This window comes from Hyperolius riggenbachi, chromosome 5, assembly GCF_040937935.1.
Source record: "Hyperolius riggenbachi isolate aHypRig1 chromosome 5, aHypRig1.pri, whole genome shotgun sequence".
Taxonomy (NCBI): domain Eukaryota; kingdom Metazoa; phylum Chordata; class Amphibia; order Anura; family Hyperoliidae; genus Hyperolius; species Hyperolius riggenbachi.
In genome coordinates, this window is record NC_090650.1 from 261467872 (window position 1) to 261490891 (window position 23020).

The 23020-nt window shown below is 42.8% G+C and overlaps 1 protein-coding gene across 2 annotated transcripts in view; it reads left to right on the forward strand.

Annotated features, from left to right (window-relative positions):
• Positions 1–525: 525 nt before the first annotated feature.
• Positions 526–23020, forward strand: part of LOC137518691 (enoyl-CoA hydratase EchA19-like) — a 100247-nt gene continuing 77752 nt past the window's right edge. The window contains exons 1-2 of one of the 2 annotated variants that reach the window (XM_068236862.1): positions 526–633; positions 14218–14366. In XM_068236862.1, the coding sequence (XP_068092963.1) occupies positions 14237–14366 (130 nt within the window). In that variant the 5' untranslated portion in view covers positions 526–633; positions 14218–14236. Of the gene's footprint in view, positions 634–14217; positions 14367–14754; positions 14801–23020 lie in introns of those variants that run through there. The other variant, XM_068236863.1, reaches the window with a different exon arrangement.

The window sequence follows — 23020 nt, forward strand, 5'->3', positions numbered from 1 at the left end:
CAGTATTAAGATTTTGCATCATAGATCAGGTAAAACCGGACTGGAGGGGATCCAATAAAGACAGAGAACTATATAGAGACAAAGTGGATTTTTACACTTAAAACAATGCAACCAAGAGGTTTGAACATCGATTTTAAGAAAAACTGTTTCATAGACAATTCTTAAGTGTAATAATTCTTTTATCCACTAGATGGCAATATACAGTGTAATACTATAGGGAATACTGCAATAAGTATATTAATGGGAAGTGCAATACGATTTGTTGTTTTTATCTTATTATTTTATAACTTTTATGCTAAATTATTACTAGCACTGCTTTTCTATTTATTCATTTTATAAAAATCTTGCATTAATCTATGTGAAAACCTAGGAAGTGTATGTGGAATGCATGGGTTTTAAAAACTACATCTCCCAGCATCCTCAGTGTTTGTAACCGGCCAATGGCATGAGTATGCTGTCCCATGTGACTGCTGTGACCAATCACGCTATGGCAAGGGTCCCATGATGATGTAACTATCCCAGAGTTACAGTGCGTCACCTGACAGGATTGAGCCTAATCAGTGAGGTGCATTACAGGCAGCCGGGAGATTCAGTGTTTTGAGCTTGCAGTGACATCGATCCATTGATAGAAAGGTAATTACTGGGCAATCTATCTGATATCTATGTGAGATAGTTCTGGATATATGTGTATTGTGATACACTACAGGCATACCTCCCAACTTTTTGAGATGAGAAAAAGGGACACTTAAACCACGCCCCTGCCACACCCCTGATCCCGCCCCCGGCACACCCCTAGTCACGCATACCATAAAGATTTCATAAGAAAAATATGTTGTATAATAATTCAATACACACTGGTCCTTTCTATCCTGGTGCATTTTCCTTCGTATTAACATTTGAAAATAAGAGATATATCAATTTACAATAACATTTCTATAGCGCTTTTCTCCCATAGGACTCAAAGCGCTTAGGCTCTCTCAGATTCAGTAATTAGTAGGATGAAGTATTCACACAACAAAAGTTATATTTCTGCAAATGCCAGACTGAACAGGTGGGTTTTTTAGTCTGGATTTAAACACGTCCAGGGATGGGGCTGTCCTGATCTATTGAGGTAAGGAGTTCCAAAACGTAAGGGCAGCATGACAGAAGGCTCTGGGACCAAAAGTTTCCAAGTGGACTCTGGGTTTGACTAGATTATTAGAACCTGTGGATCTGAGAATGCGGGGATTGCTACGCAGCTGTAACATATCTTTCATGTATCCAGGGCCTAAATTATTCAGGGATTTAAATGTCAGTAGGCGGATCTTGAATAGGACCCTCCATTCTATAGGTAGCCAGTGAAGGGAATGCAGGACTGGCATTATGTGGCAGTGACGGGTTTGGTTGGTTAGCAGTCTGGCAGCAGTATTCTGTATCAGCTGTAGGCGGTACAAGGCCTTTTTTGGTAGGCCAGTGTAGAGAGCATTGCAGTAGTCCAGTCGGGATGTGATGAAGGCGTGGACTAAGGTTGGCAGATCTTCTGGGGGTATGAGGTGCTTGATTTTTGCAATGTTCTTCAGGTGAAAATAGGATGATTTCACCACAGCAGAGATTTGAGTTCTGAAGTTTAAATCCCCATCAATTAGAACTCCCAGGCTACGCACATGATCAGAGCTGCGTAGATCCGTGCCTCCTATTCCCAGTGGTGAAGACTGCAAGTTAAGTTGTTTTTTTATCATGCTCTGCCCTCCAATCAGAAGGACTTCAGTTTTGTCTGCATTTAGTTTCAGCCAGTTGTCATTCATCCATTGCTGTAGTTCACGTAAGCAGGCGTTTATAGTTAGAGTTGGGTCTGTCACACAAGGCTTGAATGAAAGATATAGTTGGGTGTCGTCTGCATAGCAGTGGTATGTCAGGCCATGTTTTTGGATTAGTTTTCCCAACGGTAGCATGTAAATTGTGAAAAGCAGGGGAGAGAGGATTGAGCCCTGGGGCACCCCATACTTAAGTGTTACAGGGGTGGGCAGGAGGGGCCCCATAGACACTTTGTGGGTTCTGCCACTCAAGAAGGATTGGAACCACTGAAGTACTATGCCATCAATGCCGCAGTATTCCTGTAGCCTGTTTATCAAGATGTCATGGTCAACTGTGTCAAAGGCTGCAGAAAGGTCTAGCAGTATGAGGATCGAGCACTCTCCTCTGTCTCTTGCCATGAGCAGGTGGTTGCATATTTGGATGAGGGCAGTTTCAGTGCTGTGGTGTTTCCTGAAGCCAGACTGGAATGGGTCATAACTGTTATTTTGTAGGATTCTGGCTTCTAGCTGGAGGTATACAGCTTTTTCAATTAGCTTGCCCAGAAAGGGGAGGTTAGAGACAGGTCTGTAGCTGGTCATTGCATCTGGGTCCAGGGAGGGTTTTTTGAGGAGAGGTCTGACGATTGCTTCCTTCAGTAAAGCAGGAAATATCCCTGATTGTAAGGAACAGTTAACAATTTTGAGGAATACCGGTACGAACAGGTCGGGGCAGTTCAACATGAACTGTGTTGGGCCAGGATCCAGGTCACAGGTAGTTAGGCGGATGTGAAGGAGGATGCTTGATGTGACTTCTTCATCAATTTCTTTGAAGTTTGACCAAGGTGTTACGTTGTCTCTGCTAATGGTCTTCGGCGCTATATTAGGCTCAGATGCTGTAAGTTGGATGGCAGACCTTATAGCGGAGACTTTGTCTGTGAAGAAATGGGCAAATTGGTCACAGAGGTCCTTTGAAGACTCGATATTAATTTTTTGACATGCTGGGTTGCAGAGTTTTTCCACTGTGCGGAACAGTTGGGCTGGTTTGTTAACTGCATTTGCAATCTCTTGTGATAGAAAGGATGATTTTTTTTCCCGTGATTACCTTTTGGTTGCTCTTCAAGTGGAAGATTAAGGCATGTTTGTCTTCTGGGGACTGAGATTTGCGCCACAGCCTTTCAAGTTTTCGGCCTTGTCTTTTCAGCTCTTTTATAGCGTTATCAAACCACTGTGCATGATGGTGTGGAGTAGGATATTTGGTGCGCAGAGGAGCAATGGTCTCAAAGGTGGAGGACACACATTTGTTGTATTTAAACACCAGAGTATCAGGGTCCAAGCTGGAGTCAGTCAATTCATCAAAGCTAAGGTTATCTCGGATATGTTGAGGTGTTAGCCCTTTTAAGCGGCGATATTTTATTTGATTCTTGACCTGGTGTTTGACGGCTGGTATTGAGGGAGAGAAGTGGATAGTGTGATGGTCTGACCAGGCAACAGGATTAATTTCCACATTGGCTATTGACAGCCCAGTATGGAATATAAGGTCCAGAGTGTGGCCTTTCCTGTGAGTAGCAGAGCTGATTGATTGGAGGAAGCCCAGTTCATGTAAGACACGAGGTAGCTCTTTTCCAAATTGTGAGGAGTCGTCGTCCACCCATGTATTGAAATCTCCAAGAACAATCCATCTGGGGTGTTCCAGTGTTAGGTTGCATAGGAGGTCTACAAGTTCCTCAAGGAAGTCTGAGTATTTTTCTGGTGGGCGGTAGATCAGCAATATGTTAATGTTTTCCTCAGCTGAAAGTTGCACCCCCAAGCATTCAAACGAGTTGGTAGGACCTACAGTAAGTAGTCTGATTTTCAAAGCTGATCTAAAGCAAAGTGCAACCCCTCCTTCCCTGCGTTCTTTCCTGTTGCAGTATATCACGGAATAGTTTGTTGGCACAGCTGCCTCCAGGGTGGGGCCAACAGGTTCAGAAAGCCAGGTTTCAGTCAGGCAGGCCAGATCAGAAGACTCTATTAGATCATGTATGATTGCTGTTTTGTTGTTTATTGATCTAACGTTGCAGAGGACAGCCTTGATGGGGCTACCCTGGGAGCTGAGGTCTGAGATTGAGGACTCCAGGAGGGAACAGTCTCCAGATGTGTGGCTGTCATCTCTGCTGGATTGTGCTGGAGCTATTAGGGTTGTTGGCTGGGTGTACTCTGTAGATTTTGTCACAGAGTTATTTTGGTTCTGCAGTGAATAACGTCTTTTCCCACGTCCCCTGGATCCTTTCTTTGTGTTTCTGTAGATTCCAACAGACTTGAGTAGAATTATTGTTGATTTGTCAATTGGATATATATTTCTTGGTTGGTATACAGCTAGAAGTGTCTGTGCTGAATATTGATGTTTACACATTAGGATGGACAAGAGACAGCTCAGGGCTCCTGCTAAGAAAGGCCCTATTTAAAGTCAAGGTGTGAACTTTCACAGCTGTGGCTGGTATCCTGCAGAGATCAAAGGGCCTGTATAGACTGAATTGTCCTTACACAGAGATGTATGGATGGACAGCATGGATTTGAAAACACAGTCCTTTGTTTAGGAGTTTGAAGATATAATATATAATATATGTAGAAAAATATAGTCTATTGAGCATAGATGCTGTAGATAATCGATGAGTTACTCACAGGATGGGAGACGGCGGGCACAAAGAGGCAGAAAGTCTTTAAGGTCTCAGGTCAATTCCAAGGAAGGTGTGCAGTGTCCAGCAGTGTGTGATACCAAGGAAGATCCAATCCAGCTTAAATCTTTGCCACCCCAAGTAATCCAGGTGTTCTGAAAGGTTATAGGTGTTGCTGGAGAAGTGATACATTAGAATCCACTGAAATTTCGGTCCAGTCTTTCTATTAAGAGGTTTAAAGTAGCAGAAATGAGATGTAATGTCTGGAGCAGCCTTAGAGAGCAGCAGCACCAGTCTGGGCGCGCTCAGTAATGTAGAGAAATAGATATATTTACATAGAAAGGGGGACAAAGTCCTGGAAGAGGGACAAATGAGGAGGAAAAAGGGGACAGAGGGACAAGGCTCCCAAAGAGGGACTGTCCCTCCGAAAGAGGGACAGTTGGGAGCTATGCTACAGGCTTTTATCTACTTAGGGTCCCTGTGAAAAGGACCCTGGAAGTAAGTCCTTGTATATGTGATGTTTTTTTTTTTTTTTAAACATATTTTATTTTGATTTTTCAGGAGTTTTTACATGACAAAACAAATAGCAGGTGTTAACATGTTTCCTGGAGCGTAAGAAATCTGAGGCACCAGATTGTAGCCCAACATGGGTGATATAACATACAGGATAATAAAAGGGTGCCTGATATTTGTCCATATGTCACATGAGGTTGCCCCAAACCAGGGCAACAAAACAAAAGAACAATTTAACTTCTCCTCCCTAACCCACCCCTGTTGGTCAATCCTTTCCTAGGTGCTTTGCCATTAGGACGAATTTTTACTAGAGTCCCCTATTACAGCAGTATTTATTTCCAGCATAAAGCATGGTAAATGCCTTTAATTTGTAATTTCCAGTCTGCCCAAGGTGCCTTGTAGTTGGGCAGTACAGTACCAGCCGGTATACTTGAAATGTTCCATGAGTTTATTTTTTTCCGCTGTTGTAAAGGTGGCCAGGATGAAAGGCTTCCAAATTTTAAAGAGGTGCTTAGTCCGTTTCTCTTTATGGACTAGGGCGTCCAGCTTGTCTAGGTTGAACAAATGTGTTAGTTCTTCCTTGACATCCCAAATGGAGGGATGTGTTGCATGGATCCATTTGTTAAAGATTACTTTTCTGGATGCGATAATGACCAAGTGTGGAAAAGGGCCCACACCCTTGGCTGTGCTTTCCGCTCAGTCTCGTGTCTCAGGAGTCTCATGGAAATTAAATAACAGTAGTGCTGGGTCTAGTTGCAATTTTTGTTTGCACAATTTATAGATGTAATCTACAACCTTTAGCCAAAATAGTCTAATATGAGGGCACGACCATACACAGTGTAATATATCTGCGTTTAGAAATTGGCATTTGGGGCATTTTGGTGAGTAGTATGGGGGGGGGGTCTGGTATATTTAATGTTGAAAGCATATTTTGCTCTGTGAATGAACTTGAGGTGCGATTCTCTCCATTTTTCCCCTATCATCAGTTTTCTGAAAGTTCCCAGTCCCGAGATTATTTTGGATGGTATGTTTGGGTCTGCCAGGTCCTTGCTCCATGATTGGAAAGAAAGGCATGCCTTCGAGGGGCTATCCTGAATCTGTAGAGAGGATTGAAGTTGGGATAGGGACACCCTTGTTAGGTGCGGGGCAATGAAGGTATCAAATGCATTTATATGTACTAAGCTAGATAGGTCTTTCAGCTTACTGGCTATGTGGGCTCTCATCTGTCCAAAGTACAAAAAGTGGTGAGGAGGGAGGGAGAATTTTGCTCTGGTTTCAGAGAAGGACAATATTTTATTTTCTCTTAGGTGTATGAGCTGGCCTAGTTTTACTAGGCCTTTCTTTTCCCAATCCAAGAAACCCCTATGTGTCAGGCTGGGAGGGAAGCCAGGGTTGCCCCAAAATGGCATGTATTTTGTGATCTGATAAGGTATTTTAAATCTTTTGCAGATTTCCCTCCATGTGATTATTGTGTCTCGCATCGTTTCGCTGTATCTGAGGCATAGGGGCAAAGATGTGATTTTGCTGTGTAGAAGGCCCGGTAGGGACCATGGTTCAGCATATGCTGCCTCTAAAGTGTGATTTGAAAAGATGCTAGAGCCGTTGATCCAGTCTCTAATATGTCTAGTCATACACGCCAGGTTGTAGCGTCTAATATCGGGTAAATTCAACCCACCTTTTTCTTTGGGCAGCTGAAGTTTAGTAAGGGCAATCCTGTGTTTTCCCTTCCCCCACAAGAAGTGCGTAAAGGCCCTGTTGAGTTCTTTGATATCTATGTGTTTCATGAGGATTGGCAGGGTTTGGAGTGGGTATAGAAGCCTGCCAAAGCTGACAGATTTGAGTAATGCTGCTCTGCCCACTAGATTGATTGGCAGTGAAGCCCAGCTCGACAATTGGCGCTTTATTTTGGCTATCAAAGGGGTGTAATTAAGTGTGTATAGCTTGTCTGGGTGTCTACTAAAATTCAGTCCTAGGTATTTAACTTGTGAGCATATTTTTATGGGATAAGTAGATTGCGGGGGGATCAGAGCCTGCTTAGATAGAAACATGATTTCGCATTTTGCTACATTTGCTTTAAACCCACTCTCTTTTCCCACCTCTTCCAATAAGCTAAAAACTGTTTGTAATTGGTTTGCGGGATCAGATAGGAAGATCATAACATCATCCGCAAATAGTGCTTGGGTCAGTGTGGTGTCTCCTATGCGAATGCCTTCTATGTGCGTTTCCAGTATTCGAGTCAGTGGATCCAGTGCTAGATTGAAAAGGAGGGGGGGCAGGGGGCAACCCTGCCTTGTTCCTTTTTCTAACTTAAACCTTGGGGAGAGAAATCCTGGTGTATAAATTTGGGCACAGGGGTCAGTCTGTGTAGCTTTGACTAAGTTGCGGAAAGGGCCTGTGATATTTAGCTTGTCCAATACTCTGTCTAGCCAATCCCATTGCACATTGTCGAAAGCTTTTTCCGCGTCAATTAAAAGAACAGCGTAGTTCTTGCATGTGGCGGGGTATGCTTTTACATAATCTTGGGCTATTAATAGCTTGCGTATATTTGAGACCGCTGACCTCTGTCTGATGAAGCCTGCTTGGTGGGGGCTTACTAATTGAGGCATCAACTCTGCCAGGCGATCTGCCATTATTTTAGATAAAAGCTTGAGATCTTGGTTTATGAGCGATATGGGTCTATATGAGCTGGGTAGCAGGGGGTCTTTACCTGATTTTAATAATATTTTAATGTATGCTATGTTTGCCGAGTTGGGGTATTTGCCTTCTTTTAGGATATGATTGAAGAGGGATGTGAGCACCGGGGCAAGGTCGGTTTTAAGTAGCTTATAGAATTCTGGGGTTAATCCATCCGGTCCGGGGGCCTTGTTATTTGCTAAATGTTTAATAGTAGAAGTGACCTCGGCTTCAGTTATTTCTGCATTTAGAAAAGTAAGGTCGTCTTCGCTAAGCGTAGGCAATTTAATGTTTCTTAGCAGATCTTGGTCTCGCACGGGGATCGTTTGAGTTTTTTGGTTACGGTACAGGGACTCGTAGAAGACTTTGAATGTATTTTTTATTTTGCGTGGGTCGTGGGTGATTTGGCCTGGGCTCATATATATGCTAGATATTACGGAATTTGTGTGGGGGGGTCTCGCTAGTTTGGACAGTAGAGTGCCCATTTTGTTGCCAAATTTATGGTAGTACAGGTCTCTGTAGGTTTTAAGGTATTTATCTCTAGCTTTTAAGCATTGATCAGCCAGGCCCTTAGCTCGTAGCCAAGCTAGCTTATTTTCTAAGGATGGCCTATCTAGGAAATTTTTGTGCGCTGCGCGTAGGGTATCCACTGACTCCAAGTACTGTGCATTTGAGTGCTTCCTTTTCCCTGCTACATAGCTGATTATTCTTCCTCTAAGGACCGGTTTGGCCGCTTCCCAAAATAGAAAAACATTACCCCTATGCTCTTTGTTTGTTTCCCTGTATTCCCACCACCATTGCTGAAGTAGAGCTGCGAACCCTTCATCCTGATATAAGTAATTTGGAAATCTCCAGAGAATATCAGAGCCTTTCGGCATTTTAGGGAGTACTGATAATTGTACAGGGGCGTGATCTGAGATTAAGAGGTCGAGAATTTCCGCGGATTCAATTTGTTGCATTAGGAGGGGCGAAGTGAAAAAATAGTCTAATCGGGACCAGGAGTTATGGGGGTTTGAGTAGAAAGTGTATTGGGATTCATCAGGATGGAGGGTCCTCCAACTATCACATAGCCTGGCTTCATTTGCATAATCTACCAGCAGTTTTGATTTGTTTCTAGTTGAGGGGCTGATTAAGGAAGACCCAGATCTGTCCTCTTTAGTATGCATTAGTGAATTAAAGTCCCCCCCTTGAATTAGCTTAGCTGTATTGGCTGATAGTGTAGTAGCAAGGAGAGATCTGAAAAAGCCCTTATCCTCATCTGTTGGAGCATACACACTCATTATCTCATATTCTTCGCAGTGAACCCGCAGTCGGATCTTTACCCATCTCCCTTTATCATCATTGCTATATTCTATCATTTCCCCCGGGAAGTTTTTATGAATTAGGATTAGCACCCCTGATTTCCTCTCTTGGGATGGAGAGCCATAGACCTGTCCAACCCATGACTTTTTCATATAGGTGAATTGTTCTTTGGTTAGGTGGGTTTCCTGTAATAAGGCTATATCAGTGTGGATTTTTTTTAGGTGCCTCAGGATCACTGAGCGCTTACCTGGGGATCTAAGTCCCTTCACATTCCAACTGGTAATTTTAAAAGACATCTTAACCAGGGTCTAAGAGTCCGACTGCGCGTTTCACATCCCATAAAACATCAAACATTAGGCAATAGAAAGGATTGACCAACTGTAACCCTCCCCCCTTCCCCCCTAAACAGTAAAATCGTGGCTGGAAATCAGATGCATATATAATAATATGGCGTTGGAAGCAGTCCAGCAAGCCACGGCCGGAGTCGTGGAACATGTCGTGCTGGAAATGTTCATGTAGCATCAGGTCTCCATGAATTTGAAAAGCTTTTAAAAGGAAACAAAAAAACAAAACCGAAAACCAAACCATGGTAAATGAGGCTTCACTTCTTCCCTGGAAGCAGTTAGTTCTATAGTAGCTCCAAGACCTGGCCTCCTTATATACAGCCTTTGTAAGTAAGTTCTAAACAGTGTTCCTGCGTGCTGTGTGAATTTCAAAGATAAGAGATGGTGAAAGTTTTCCAGCACCGTGGATTATTACTAGTGCAACAGTGCCCCCTAGTGGTTCTGAAGATGCTTTCAGAGAAATACACATTAAAGTCATTCTGGAAGATTCTGTGGTGGAGGGAAATTCTTGCTTTTTAGGAATTTTAAAGCCTCCTTTGCTGATGTGAAGAGTGCAGTTCTTCATCTCCGTCTGTAATCTTTAGTATAGCCGGGTATTGCAAAGAGAATTTTATCTTCTTCTGGATGCACAAGGCACATGCAGGGTTGAAGGCTTGTCTTTGCCTAGAGACCTCTGCAGAGTAATCATTAAATAGTCTGATGGTGTTGCCCTGAAAATCAAGGGGGCCTTCCATTGCTCTGTATGCCCTCATTATAGCAGTTTTATCTGCAAAATCAAGGTAGCGAGTCATTACCATTCTAGGGGGTTTCTTGTCATCTGAGCTGCGGGGGGGCCCGACTCTGTGGGAGCGTTCCACTTTGTACCCTTTCTTTAGGCCTAACAGTTTGGGTAGTGTCGCGGCAGAAAAATCATGGAGGGCTTGCATTTGCATAGATTCTGGGAGGCCTACTATTCTGATGTTGTTTCGCCTAGATCGGTTTTCTAAATCCTGCAGTTTAGAGTACATTTGCTTATTGTCATCCAGGAGGAACTGTACTCTCTGCTGTTCTCTATCTTCCAGCTTTTGTATGCGGTCTTCTGCATGTGCAAATCTGTATTCGTGCTTTTGCAGCTGCCTGTGAATGTCCCTCATGGACCTGTCCAGGGCGGCCTGTATTGCAGCATGTAGCTCGGGCTTGAGCGTTGCTACTACCTCAGCGGCTATTCTTTTATAGTCAACTGTGGACATCTGCTCACCTGCTCCCTGGGGATCGGCTACAGAGTCCCAGCCGTCACGCTGTTGACTGTTCTCCCACTCAGGGGATTGGCTGCCGGCATTGGAGTTCTGCGGGGAGGCGTCAGGCGCCATCTTGCCATCCTCTCCTTCCTCGCCCTCCTTGCTTCTCTTGCGGCCCGACCGCATTACATAACGGTCCATGCTCGGTTCCGGGGGGAGCGCTGATCACGCTGGAGGATATCCGCAGCTTGCACAAGTGAGTGGGGGCACTTTAGAAGCTGTTGCGGCTGATAACGGTCAGCGCGGTCTGCGGAGCTCTCTTCCCCTCCTGCTTACATCCAGGCGCCGGAACCGGAAGTCATATGTGATGTTTTAAATGCAAATAAATATGCTTATTTTACTGGATGGAAAAGTGACCTGTTGATTTGTTTTGGTGAGGGTCACTATGAATTATTGTTTTTTGAGCACTGTGGTGAGACTACAGATGCTGCTCTGGGCACCAAGCGCTGTGGATTTATGTACTTTTTACATTGCTACTGTGGCTTGTCTGAGTAAAGAGCACAGTGAAACAAAACCTGTGCAGATCTGTGCTTCTATGGTTATTCTAGGTAATAGGTGCCCACACTTTTTCAGCTTATGAGCTACTTTAAAAATTAGCAAGTCAAAATGATCTACCTATTCACAATTTTTGGAGCACAATTGTATATACACATTGGAAAATGTAGTGCGGTCGGGATCTACCATGAAGTCCTTCGCGATCCTCCGTTAGATGCGATCTACTCAATGGGCACCCCTGCTCTAGGTCTTTAGGATTGTTGGGTGGGTATTCTCAAGATAAAAAAATATAAAGTGGAACTGGTAGAGCTTTGGGTTTCTATTTTCAAATTTTTCTGTCAAGATTCTCACTAATTTTTTATCTCAATGACAGGGTCACCAAAAATAGGACAGGACTTCTAATCTTTTCAGTGTGGATAAAAAGAGAAATGCATTTTTTTGTAGTGTGAGTAAGTGCTTGAACATCTGCAAGGATATATTTTATTTCTGTGTGTAGTCTTTACATTCTGTCTTGATGATGTGCCACAAGAGCAAAGGATGGGAAGTCTCAGTGTAAAAACTCCTGTCTTTACTCCATTCAAAATGAACCCTTGGTTGCAAACAAAGTTACATATTTACTTAGGTAAAGGGAGGTCCAGAGGCTTCCTATGTCCTCAACCCCACAGTTGCTCGGGAACAGGCCCTCTGAACATATCTGAGGCCTAGTGCACACCAAGCGGTTTTGGTAGCATTTTCAAAACCGCCGCTGCTTCTGAAAACGCTTGGCTAATATATCTCAATGGGATGGTGCACACCAGCGGTTTGAGGCTTTTAGCAAACCGCAAATGTGGCTCCTGCAGCATTTTTGCGGTTTGCAGATGTGTTTCTGCCTCAGTGTAAAGTATAGGAAAAGCTCAAACCGCTCTGAAAAACGCTAGATCAGAGCGGTTTTCCAGGCGTTTTTGTTTCAGTAGCTGTTCAGTAACAGCTTTACTGTAACAATATATGAATTCTGCTACACAAAAACGCTCCCAAAAAGCTAGGCATGTTTAGAAAACCTCTCTAAACATGCCTTGAATGGCTCTGAAAATCTGCTTCAAAGACCTCTTGCGTTTTGCAGATCTGTTAGAGGTTTTTGGTGTGCACTGGACCTTGCAAGAGCTTGTCAGATATGTTCTTGTGGCTGCACTCCCCGCCATGTACAAGTACAGCCATTCTGAGCCTATGCAGTAAGCAGAAGCCACTTGTCCACAAGTGGCTTTCTGCTTCTGTGTAGGCAGGGGCGTTGTTAGGATCCGAAGAGATCCGGGGCACTTTTGGGCACTCCAGCTGGAAAATGGGTGTGACCATGCACTAGAATGTGGGTTTGGTCATCTGTGGGGCCAAATTTACATGAATTTAATGGAGGTCTATGCAGGCCTGCCCAGCAAAATATTGGATGAAGCCTACCCTCTCCAGTAATGCTGGAAAAAATAAAATGCAGCATATCCCATAAATAGGCAGTGTCACATTAGCATATAGGATATGCTTGGTGCTGTGAGGTGCCATGCTGGGTGTTGTGGTGACATGCTGGAAGCTGTGGAGCCTCCATAGGGAGCATGCACTATTGTGTGTGTCCTCACTGTTACTCCCCCTGACCCCCCCCCCCCCCCCCTTCCAGAGTAGCGCAGCAGGAACAACTACTTATATCCTCCATCCACTCTACAATTCTGGAGACATCCTCCGTAGCTGGCAATTCTCCCACTAGCATCTGAGAATCAGATGCTAGGAGCTCTAGCATATAATTCATTCTCAGACACTAGGGGAGAAGCCTGGAAGAGAAGATGTCTACAGAATCTGGAGACAAAGCAGCCGGAGGTGAGTACTACCCGCCCGCTGCCTGGGGGACATTCAGAGCACTGCAGAATAGATGCGGAGCGTGTGCCACAGATCTTTGGAGCTAGCAATGTCCCTGTGTGCAGGCATGCCCGTACCCAAGCAGTCGCAGTATGGCCGTGGTTGTACATGAAGGAGAGCGTGGCCACAAACTAGAGCTACGTACACACATACGACAACGATCGTTCGTTGTGAACGATGAACACATTTTTAATTGACGAAAGAACGACCTAAATAAAGTTAGCTTTTAAAGGTGTGGAACGATTTGATCGTTAGAACGAACATTGAATCACATAAAGCAACTATTGCGCTTGCGCATAAAAATGAAAAGTTGCATGGAAAAATAGCGAAATGCGCATGTCAAGCCTAGTACGAACGATCCTTTTCCAACGATGTACTACCTTTGCAAATGATCGTGGTTTTTTTTTTTTTTTTTTTTTTTTTTTGTTTAAACGATTGTCGTTTGAAATGACCCAGGAACGATTGTTTTAAACGACTATAGTCGCATGTGTGTACGCACCTTTAGGAAGTGTCCTTGTCAGCTATGGTGAAATTGAGGAGGATGTGGAAAGCCTCTAGAACAGGGGTCTCAAACTCGCGGCCCGCGGGCCATTTGCGGCCCTCGATACAATATTTTGTGGCCCTCGCCGGCAACAGCTTCCTTATAGTTCGCTTCAGTGCTCCCAAGTAATCCGCCGCATCCCCGCCACTAAACAAGGGCTGCAGAGCCCCCAAATCGCCTGGGGGGCAATTCGCCTGCATTTCCTGGAAGGGGCAGAGCTTTCAGCTTCAGCTCTGCCCCCCCCCTGACGTCAATCGCCGCACTGATCGCCGCCTCTCCTCGCCCCTCTCTGTGAAGGAAGAGTGAGAGGGGCGGGCAGAGGCGGCGATGCACCGCGATTGTGAAATACCTTATGCGGCCCAGCCTCATCCTGACTTTGCCTCCTGCGGCCCCCAGGTAAATTGAGTTTGAGATCCCTGCTGTAGAACATCCGGAACAGTACCGGTATCTAACTTTTGGTTGCGGTACATGATAAATTAGCTTCCGGCGGGCAGCTTAAGGAGGGTTTCTGTTATCTGTATGTAGTTTTATGGTGCATACACATGCAGGGCCAATGTTGCAGGCAGGCATCTGCACTTGTTCCCTCTGGCAACATTTCCAGGGCAAGTGCTGTACTGATGCATCCTGAGGCAGTTTGTTTTACTGAATTGACAGTACAATTGAATGTTTTAGGTTGAAATGCATGTGCCCAGCATTACTTTTCTTTTTGCACCCCATACACTTAGCATTAGAAGTTATTTAATACTAGTGCACTTTTCTTTCATTATTTAGAATTCTAGAAAGAACGGGGATGTTCCTTACCTCCGTATTCAGGATACAGCTTCTTAAATCTCATCTTGTGCACTCAAGAGTGCATGTTGCTCTGCTTTCTGATAAGAAGAGATGGTTCACTACTAGTGGTGACAAGTCACAGCTGAGAGGTATGTATGTTATGCATATAACCACAAAACAACTATAGAAAATGATGAAACTCCTGAGGTTTCATTGCTATGTGCAACTAAAGAATGGGAATCTTCCTTAATTTACATTTTGTTTCATTTACTTTTTTATTGTTTTCAATTCAAAATAAAGGAAAGCATTTCAGTAGCAGAAGTACATAACCTCTGTGCAGACAGATGCTTGTACAAACACCAATCACCACCAGGAGGAGTACAGTCAAATAGCTTTCATACACTGTCACATCATAACCCAAGTACCGTATATACTGGGTAGGATCCTGCACAGTGCAAGTTCTTATCAGGGATCAGCTTATACTTTGGACTGTCAATAGAGCATTACTCCAGGTCAAGAATTCCTGAGTTTACACACAGCAGTTTAACAGGCGGCTAAATTCTGGCTTGTTCAAGGTAGTCAGGTAATTTTTTGCTTATGATTTACTTATGTTTGCTTCTATTAACAGGCTATCATATATGTGCTTTTTATACTCAAGTTTAGAAATTTAGTAAATAAATACAGCGATTTAGGTCTTGTACACAACAGTTTATATGTACTGCCCATAGACATATAAGCTGCTAAAAATAATAGAATTGGTTGATTCATCAAAAGGGAATTAGACCAAGAATCAATCGCTTTAAGTGTACCCGAGGCGACATGTGACATGAGATAAACGTGTATGTAAGGTACAAACAGAATAATAACCAGGCTGTTTTACTTGGTGCATGAAAGACTTAATTTTTAGACATGAACGTGATAGCTTCTGTCTTGTTGGTACCTTGTTGGGAATACAGTACTGTATAGTAAACATCACTGATAAGCTAATTACAGCCATACAAATTTTCCTGGCATAATACAACTTCGGAGAGCAGGGAGAGATTAAATACACAAACGATTGACCTTTTTCTAACTCTGGGACATTTATTAGGCTGGCACTGAGGAGAGGCAACAAAACCTTCAATGTACCGTAGTTTGTAAATGTTTAAATATAAAATAAAACCATGGGATGTCTAAAAAAAAAAATAATTTTTAGGAGTAGGAGCATAAATACAATTTTTTTTTATCTCATCAGTTTATTTTCACCTCGGGTTCACTTTAAGTGATCGGTTGTGCACGTGACATCACGCGGGCGTGAAAGCAATCAGTACATATAATGGGGCAGAGGCAGCAAGCCTGATGAAACTTGCTGATGAGGTAAAATTAGATAGATGAACTATCATACAAATATTTATATTGACCTGCAATTTCACATTGATGGAGTACAGATCTGAAAATCAGTCAAAGTCATCAGTTGGCCAGGCATGTAGGTAAGGGCCTGAGCAGTGTGTGAGGAGCAAACCGCATCAGTGAAATGTCTCCTGCTATTTCATTCGTGTTTACTAATTCCTTACTCCAGCAGACAGGCTGTGTAGTGTTAAACATGGGCAAAAAACCTGTGACCGATAACTGTGCATGCCTGTGTTAGATTTACAAAAATGAGTAAATAGTATGTCAGCATATTAAATTCATTTATTAGAATTGAAATATGTTCTAATGGAAAAATTCTGTGTGATTTATGTGATATACTAAAATGAATTGTAATTATGATGATGAAAATAAAATTGTGCTGTGGTTTGTTTGAGGGTTTAATTTACTAATGCTGTCCAAACACACACAGACAGGGAAACTAGAAGGATATAATGACTGGTTTGCTTTGCCGTTCCTGACAATCCACACAGTTTGTAGGGTAATGTGAACCATCCTTCGTGCCCCTGCTAACTATGAGCTCTGAAGCGAGATTTATTCTCGCTTCAGAGTCTCTTCTAGAGTTTTATTTTAAATTGTCAGCAGACCTCTTTAAAAGGTGCCTAAAACCGTGGAAAATTGAAAAGAGGAAAAGGGGTTAAGAATAAGACTTACATGAGGGAGGAGAACGACAACGACTGTGTACACCGCTACACGCCTAAATGCATCGCGCGGGCCCTACCCGCTTCAGAAAGAGGCCTCTTTCTGAAGCGGGTAGAGCCCGCGCGATGCATTTAGGCGTGTAGCGGTGTACACAGTCCTCTTCCTCCTCCCCTTTTCCTCTTTTCAATTTTCCACGGTCTTAGGCACCTTTTTAAAGAGGTCTGCTGACAATTTTTAAAATAAAACTCTTAAGCATCAAGGTATCTATAGTGTGCAATCACACTGCTCACTGTTTAATTAGACCTCTTTTTACGCTTTATTTAGTACGGCACATTATTTATATATACTGCACCATATGCACTTTATATAATAAATTTTATTCGCACTTGCATAATATATGGTTCTATATTATTAACCTATTTTGGTTCCTGGACGTAGAAACTACGTCCAGGAACCATGCGCGCTACCGCGGCCGATCGCGCGCGTGCACGCGTGCTCCCGGCCCGCGGTTCGTTAGCCAGGCAATCGGTGAATCGGGCTATGGTGCCCAATCACTTATTCCTCTCCCCGCTGAAAAAGCGACAGCTTCTCTCGGAAGCTGCGCCTTTTCTGGCTGTTCCCTCCCCGATGCGTCACTCTAAGCGTGTGTTCCGCTTAGAGTGACGTAAGTGAAGAGGATGCGGGGAGGCACACTTGTCCCAGTGGTGAATTTCGGGTGCATGACCTGGGATGCTAAGCAACATCCATAGTGATCACAGAAAGTAAGGAGGTTGGTCAGCACACCGGCTTCTTCAATGAAGTGAAGTTTTAATCAATCACATGTCAACACTTAAGTTAACAATTGTTTCGGGGCCACCAAGGGTCCCCTTCATCAGAACAGTGCAGACAAATATTGTGACAAAGATTGCACCAATATATACACCAAGTGATAAAACAAAGCCACCCCCAATCATGAGATACACCCCTCCCTCATCTCGATGTAAACATTACGTTTCTATCCCCTAATTCAACAATCACAATTCCAGCAAATGCTTATATGTAATCACCATGATATAAGGAGATGAAAAACATGAGGCATGAGTAGATATACATGCATAATCATTATACATACTCCTAATCAGTATCCCACCATTACCTGTCAATAACACAAAGTTTCAAATCCATTGGCTCCAAGAACCGCGCCAAGCCGCCGCCTCCCGTTGGTCTGGCCGTTATCCCCGCCGGGTCTGCCTCCGTGGTTAGTTGCCAATGCAACCTGTTACCCATAGGGCTGTGCGCTGCTAACAGGCCAATCCGCGCATCGCGGACTGGAGACTCCCCGCCCTCCGTGCGCGTCACAGGTCATGCGTAGTGCGTACCATGGGACGCGTCCGCGTCGCTATGGAAACGACGTAGTGCGGGTTGCGATGGCAATCCATAAACAAAGTTGAACACAAGGATTGTGCGCATACGTACTAAGAGATACGGAGAGTTGCTATAGAACCGACGCTATGCAGGTCGCGATGGCAACACAGCCATCTGCTCCATACAGCCATAACTTTGTTTATGGATTGCCATCGCAACCCGCACTACGTCGTTTCCATAGCGACGCGGACGCGTCCCATGGTACGCACTACGCATGACCTGTGACGCGCACGGAGGGCAGGGAGTCTCCAGTCCGCGATGCGCGGATTGGCCTGTTAGCAGCGCACAGCCCTATGGGTAACAGGTTGCATTGGCAACTAACCACGGAGGCAGACCCGGCGGGGATAACGGCCAGACCAACGGGAGGCGGCGGCTTGGCGCGGTTCTTGGAGCCAATGGATTTGAAACTTTGTGTTATTGACAGGTAATGGTGGGATACTGATTAGGAGTATGTATAATGATTATGCATGTATATCTACTCATGCCTCATGTTTTTCATCTCCTTATATCATGGTGATTACATATAAGCATTTGCTGGAATTGTGATTGTTGAATTAGGGGATAGAAACGTAATGTTTACATCGAGATGAGGGAGGGGTGTATCTCATGATTGGGGGTGGCTTTGTTTTATCACTTGGTGTATATATTGGTGCAATCTTTGTCACAATATTTGTCTGCACTGTTCTGATGAAGGGGACCCTTGGTGGCCCCGAAAAACAATTGTTAACTTAAGTGTTGACATGTGATTGATTAAAACTCCGCTTAGAGTGACGTCATGTAAACAAACTCGCGGCCGCCATCCTGTGGCCAAAAAGTAAAACTACAACAAAAAGTGAAAAAAATTTAAATCAACACACAATTACATTAAAAAAAATATGGTTTACATCCCACCCTCCCAAAAATACCCAAATAAAATGTTTAATATAAAAAAAAACCCATTACAATAAAAAAAAACATGTAAATATTTACCTAAGGGTCTAAACTTTTTAAATATCAATGTAAAGATGAAATATTTCTATTTTTTTTTTTTATTTTAAACTTGTAAATAGTGATAGATGCAAAACGGAAAAAATGCACCTTTATTTCCAAATAAATTATTGTCGCCATACATTGTGATAGGGACATAATTTTAACGGTGTAATAACCGGGACATATGGGCAAATACAATACGTGAGTTTTAATTATGGAGGCATGTATTATTTTAAAACTATAATGGCTGAAAACTGAGAAATAATGAATTTTTTCCGTTTTTTCTTATTCTTCCTGTTAAAATGCATGTACAGTAAAGTGGCTCTTAGCAAAATGTACCCCCCCAAAAGAAAGCCTAATTGGTGGCGGAAAAAACAAGATATAGATCAGTTCATTGCGATAAGTAGTGATAAAGTTATAGGCTAATGAATGGGAGGTGAACATTGCTCAAATGAAAACGACGGAACGCGAATGGGTTAAGGTTTTGGGGTCATCACTGACCTATTGAATTGGTATATGGTTATATTATATTATTCTAATGAATTTTGGGATTGGTTGTGAGGATTTGTGATTCATGTATGGACTATTTATTATTAATCATGTACACCGCTGCTATCACAAATTGTGATTTTTAATATGGTTTTTAACAATTGTTTGTTCTGTACCAATAAAGTTTTGTAATTTTGAACATTATTCGGAGTGGTTTGGTGCTGTTTAGTATTTGGGTACTTGTCTCCTTTTGTGTCTATGCTTGCTTTGGTTTGCCCAATTAGCACATCCCTCCTTTATTATTACAATCATTATTTATGATGGTGCTTGTCCATAAGTTTTTTTTTTTTTTTTAAAGGCCTTTGGGGTACACAGCAAACATGTGGATGAAGGTGCTCTGGTCGGATGAGACCAAAATGGAACTTTTTGGCCAAAATGCAAAACTCTATGTGTGGCAGAAAACTAACACTGCACATCACTCAGAACACACCATTCCCACTGTCAAATATGGTGTTGGCAGCATCATGCTCTGGGGGTGCTTCTCTTCAGCAGGGACAGGGAAGCTGGTCAAAGTTGATGGGAAGATGGATGGAGCCAAATACAGGGCAATCTTGGAAGAAACCCTCTTGGAGTCTGCAAAAGACTTGAGACTGGGGCGGAGGTTCACCTTCCAGCAGGACAACGGCCCTAAGCATAAAGCCAGGGCAACAATGGAATGGTTTAAAACAAAACATATGCATGTGTTAGAATGGCCCAGTCAAAGTCCAGATCTAAATCCAGTCGAGAATCTATGGCAAGATCTGTAAACTGCTGTTCACAAACGCTGTCCATCTAATCTGACTGAGCTGGAGCTGTTTTGCAAATAAGAAATGGGCAAGGATTTCAGTCTCTAGATGTGCAAAGCTGGTAGAGACATACCCTAAATGACTGGCAGCTGTAATTGCAGCAAAAGGTGGTTCTACAAAGTATTGACTCAGGGGGCTGAATAATTACGCACACCCCACTTTGCAGTTATTGATTTGTAAAAAATGTTTGCAATAATGTATGATTTTCATTCCACTTCTCACGTGTACACCACTTTGTATTGGTCTTTCATGTGGAATTCCAATAAAATTGATTCATGTTTGTGGCAGTAATGTGACAAAATGTGGAAAACTTCAAAGGGGGCTGAATACTTTTTCAAGCCACTGTATACTTTTTCTCCCCATTCAGAATTTCTGCATAATATGTAAAATGTAACTTATGCACATGTTTTCTCCTGCCCGGATTACCACAATGGCCTCAATTTACTAAGCTTATCTCCTGTCTTTAACCTATTTTGGTTCCTGGACGTAGAAACTATGTCCAGGAACAATGCGCGCTCCCGCGGCCAATCGCGGTTCGTTAGCCAGGCAATCAGTGAATCGGGCTATGGTGCCCGATCACTGATTCCTCTCCCCCGCTGAAAAAGCGACAGTTTCTCTCAGAAGCTGCGCCTTTTCTGGCTGTTACCTCCACCATGCGTCGCTCTAAGCGTATGTTACGCTTAGAGTGACGTCATGTAAACAGACTCATGGCTGCCATCTTGTGGCCAAAAAGTAATACTACAACTAAAAGTTAAAAAAGATAAAAATTAACACACATTTACATTATAAACATATTGTTTACAACCCACCCTCCCAAAACTACCCAAATGAAATTTTTAATATAAAAAAAAAAATACAATAAAACAAGTGTAAATATTTACCTAAGGGTCTAAACTTTTTAAATATCAATGCAAAGATGATATATTTATATATATATTTTTATTTTAAACTTGTTAATAGTGATAGATGCAAAATGGAAAAAAATGCACCTTTATTTCCAAATAAAATATTGTCGCCATACATTGTGATAGGGACATAATTTTAACGGTGTAATAACCGGGACATATGGGCAAATACAATACGCGAGTTTTAATTATGGAGGCATGTATTATTTTAAAACTATAATGGCTGAAAACTGAGAAATAATAGTTTTTTTTCCGTTTTTTTCTTATTCTTCCTGTTAAAATGCATTTACAGTAAAGTGGCTCTTAGCAAAATGTACCACCCCAAAGAAAGCCTAATTGGTGGCGGAAAAAACAAGATATAGATCAGTTCATTGTGATAAGTAGTATTAAAGTTATAGGCTAATAAATGGGAGGTGAACATTTCTCAAGTGAAAACGACGGAACGCGAATGGGTTAATAACGTTTCTAGAGTTGTTACCATGGTGATAAGGCATGTAGTATTCGGGAAACATTTTACCTCAGGCAAACCGAAAGTTAACTCTTCTAACTTTAAGTTAACTCTCCAATCCTTAACCTCCTGGGCGATAATCCCGAGCTGAGCTCGGGGGTATATCGCGCAGGAGGATTTCTCAGGCCCTGGTTTGCCGATTTGCATAATTTTTTTTTTGTTACACGCAGTTAGCACTTTGCTAGCTGCGTGTAACTTCCGATCGCCGCCGATCCGCCGCTACCCGCCGTGCCGCGCAGCCCCCCCCCAGACCCCTTGCGCAGCCTGGCCAATCAGTGCCAGGCAGCGCTGAGGGGTGGATCGAGACTCCCTCTGACATCACGATGTCCATGACGATGTCCTGCTTACTCTGATCGCCGAAGGCGATCGGAGTGGGTGGGGGGATGCCGCTGCGCAGCGGCTATCATGTAGCGAGCCCAGGGCTCGCTACATGATTTAAAAAATGAAAAAAAAAGTGCTGCGCCCCCTCCTGGGCGATGCAATTGTATCGCCCAGAGGGTTAAAATAACTCCAGAGTTAAAGCCAGGCTGTTAATTAACTGCGTGTGAAAATAACTACAGAGGAGGTAACTTAAGGAATGAAGAGATAAGACAACTCTCTCACTGTGTGGAGGTAAGTTTTTTTTTTTTTTTTTTTTTTTTTTTTTTTTTTTTTCCTCTTGCCTTATTATCTCCAGCATGATCTTAGTGAATTGAGGCCAATATCCTGTTCATAGGATCATCAGAAAAAGTCTGTCCTTCCTTACAGTCAGTGCATAATTCCACATCTAGAATACCAGCAAGATGTTCCCTGGTGCTCACATATTCTTTAATTTGGCTATCTTACAAATTGGTTGCCAGTAAATGGATAGTCTACTTTAAGATTTGTCTGCCGACATTTAGGGCTCTTTCACAGTGCGACGTTAAAGTTGCACGTTATAAAATACTTTAACGCGGAGTAACGCACATCAATGCAAAGTCTTTGCGACATTCACAGTGCACATGTTGTGTTAGTGTGTAGCGTTATTAAAAAGTGCTGCATGCTGTGCATTTAGCAATGTATCTGCTGCATTATGTGTGTTGCACATGCTCAGTAATTTTTTTTAATTGTAATGCATGCGCCGTTTTTGTTCCATCAGTATGCAACGAAAATGGTGCACCAAGAGACACATAACGCATTGCAAAATAACGCCCAATTTCATAACCTACATGTGCTGCATTAGGAGCATATTGTGCGACTTTAACGTCGCATCAAACGCAACGTCTCGCTGTGAAAGAGGCCTAAATGCTTTGTATAATTTGGGTTCCAGATACCTGGAGGAACTACTGGCCCTTAGTGATTTCCAGGATCCACTTAAAAACATATAATACATAGGCTTTCTCACATGTGGTTCCACTGTGAAACACATTCCTATAGTCAGATCTATCTCTAAAAAAAATATTTAAAAGATAGTTTAGAAAAAATTATTATTACATATGAGATTGTTTTCTGTGGCTGAAAACCTACATATAAAACTAAGATCTTGATGAGAAATCCCAAACTTCACTTGGAGTGGTGTAATATATGCTGCCATTATCCACTAAAACAGTGAAAACATTTTCTAGTGGGATACTTCACACTTCAACATCTGATAGATATATTTTGCAGGTCTGATT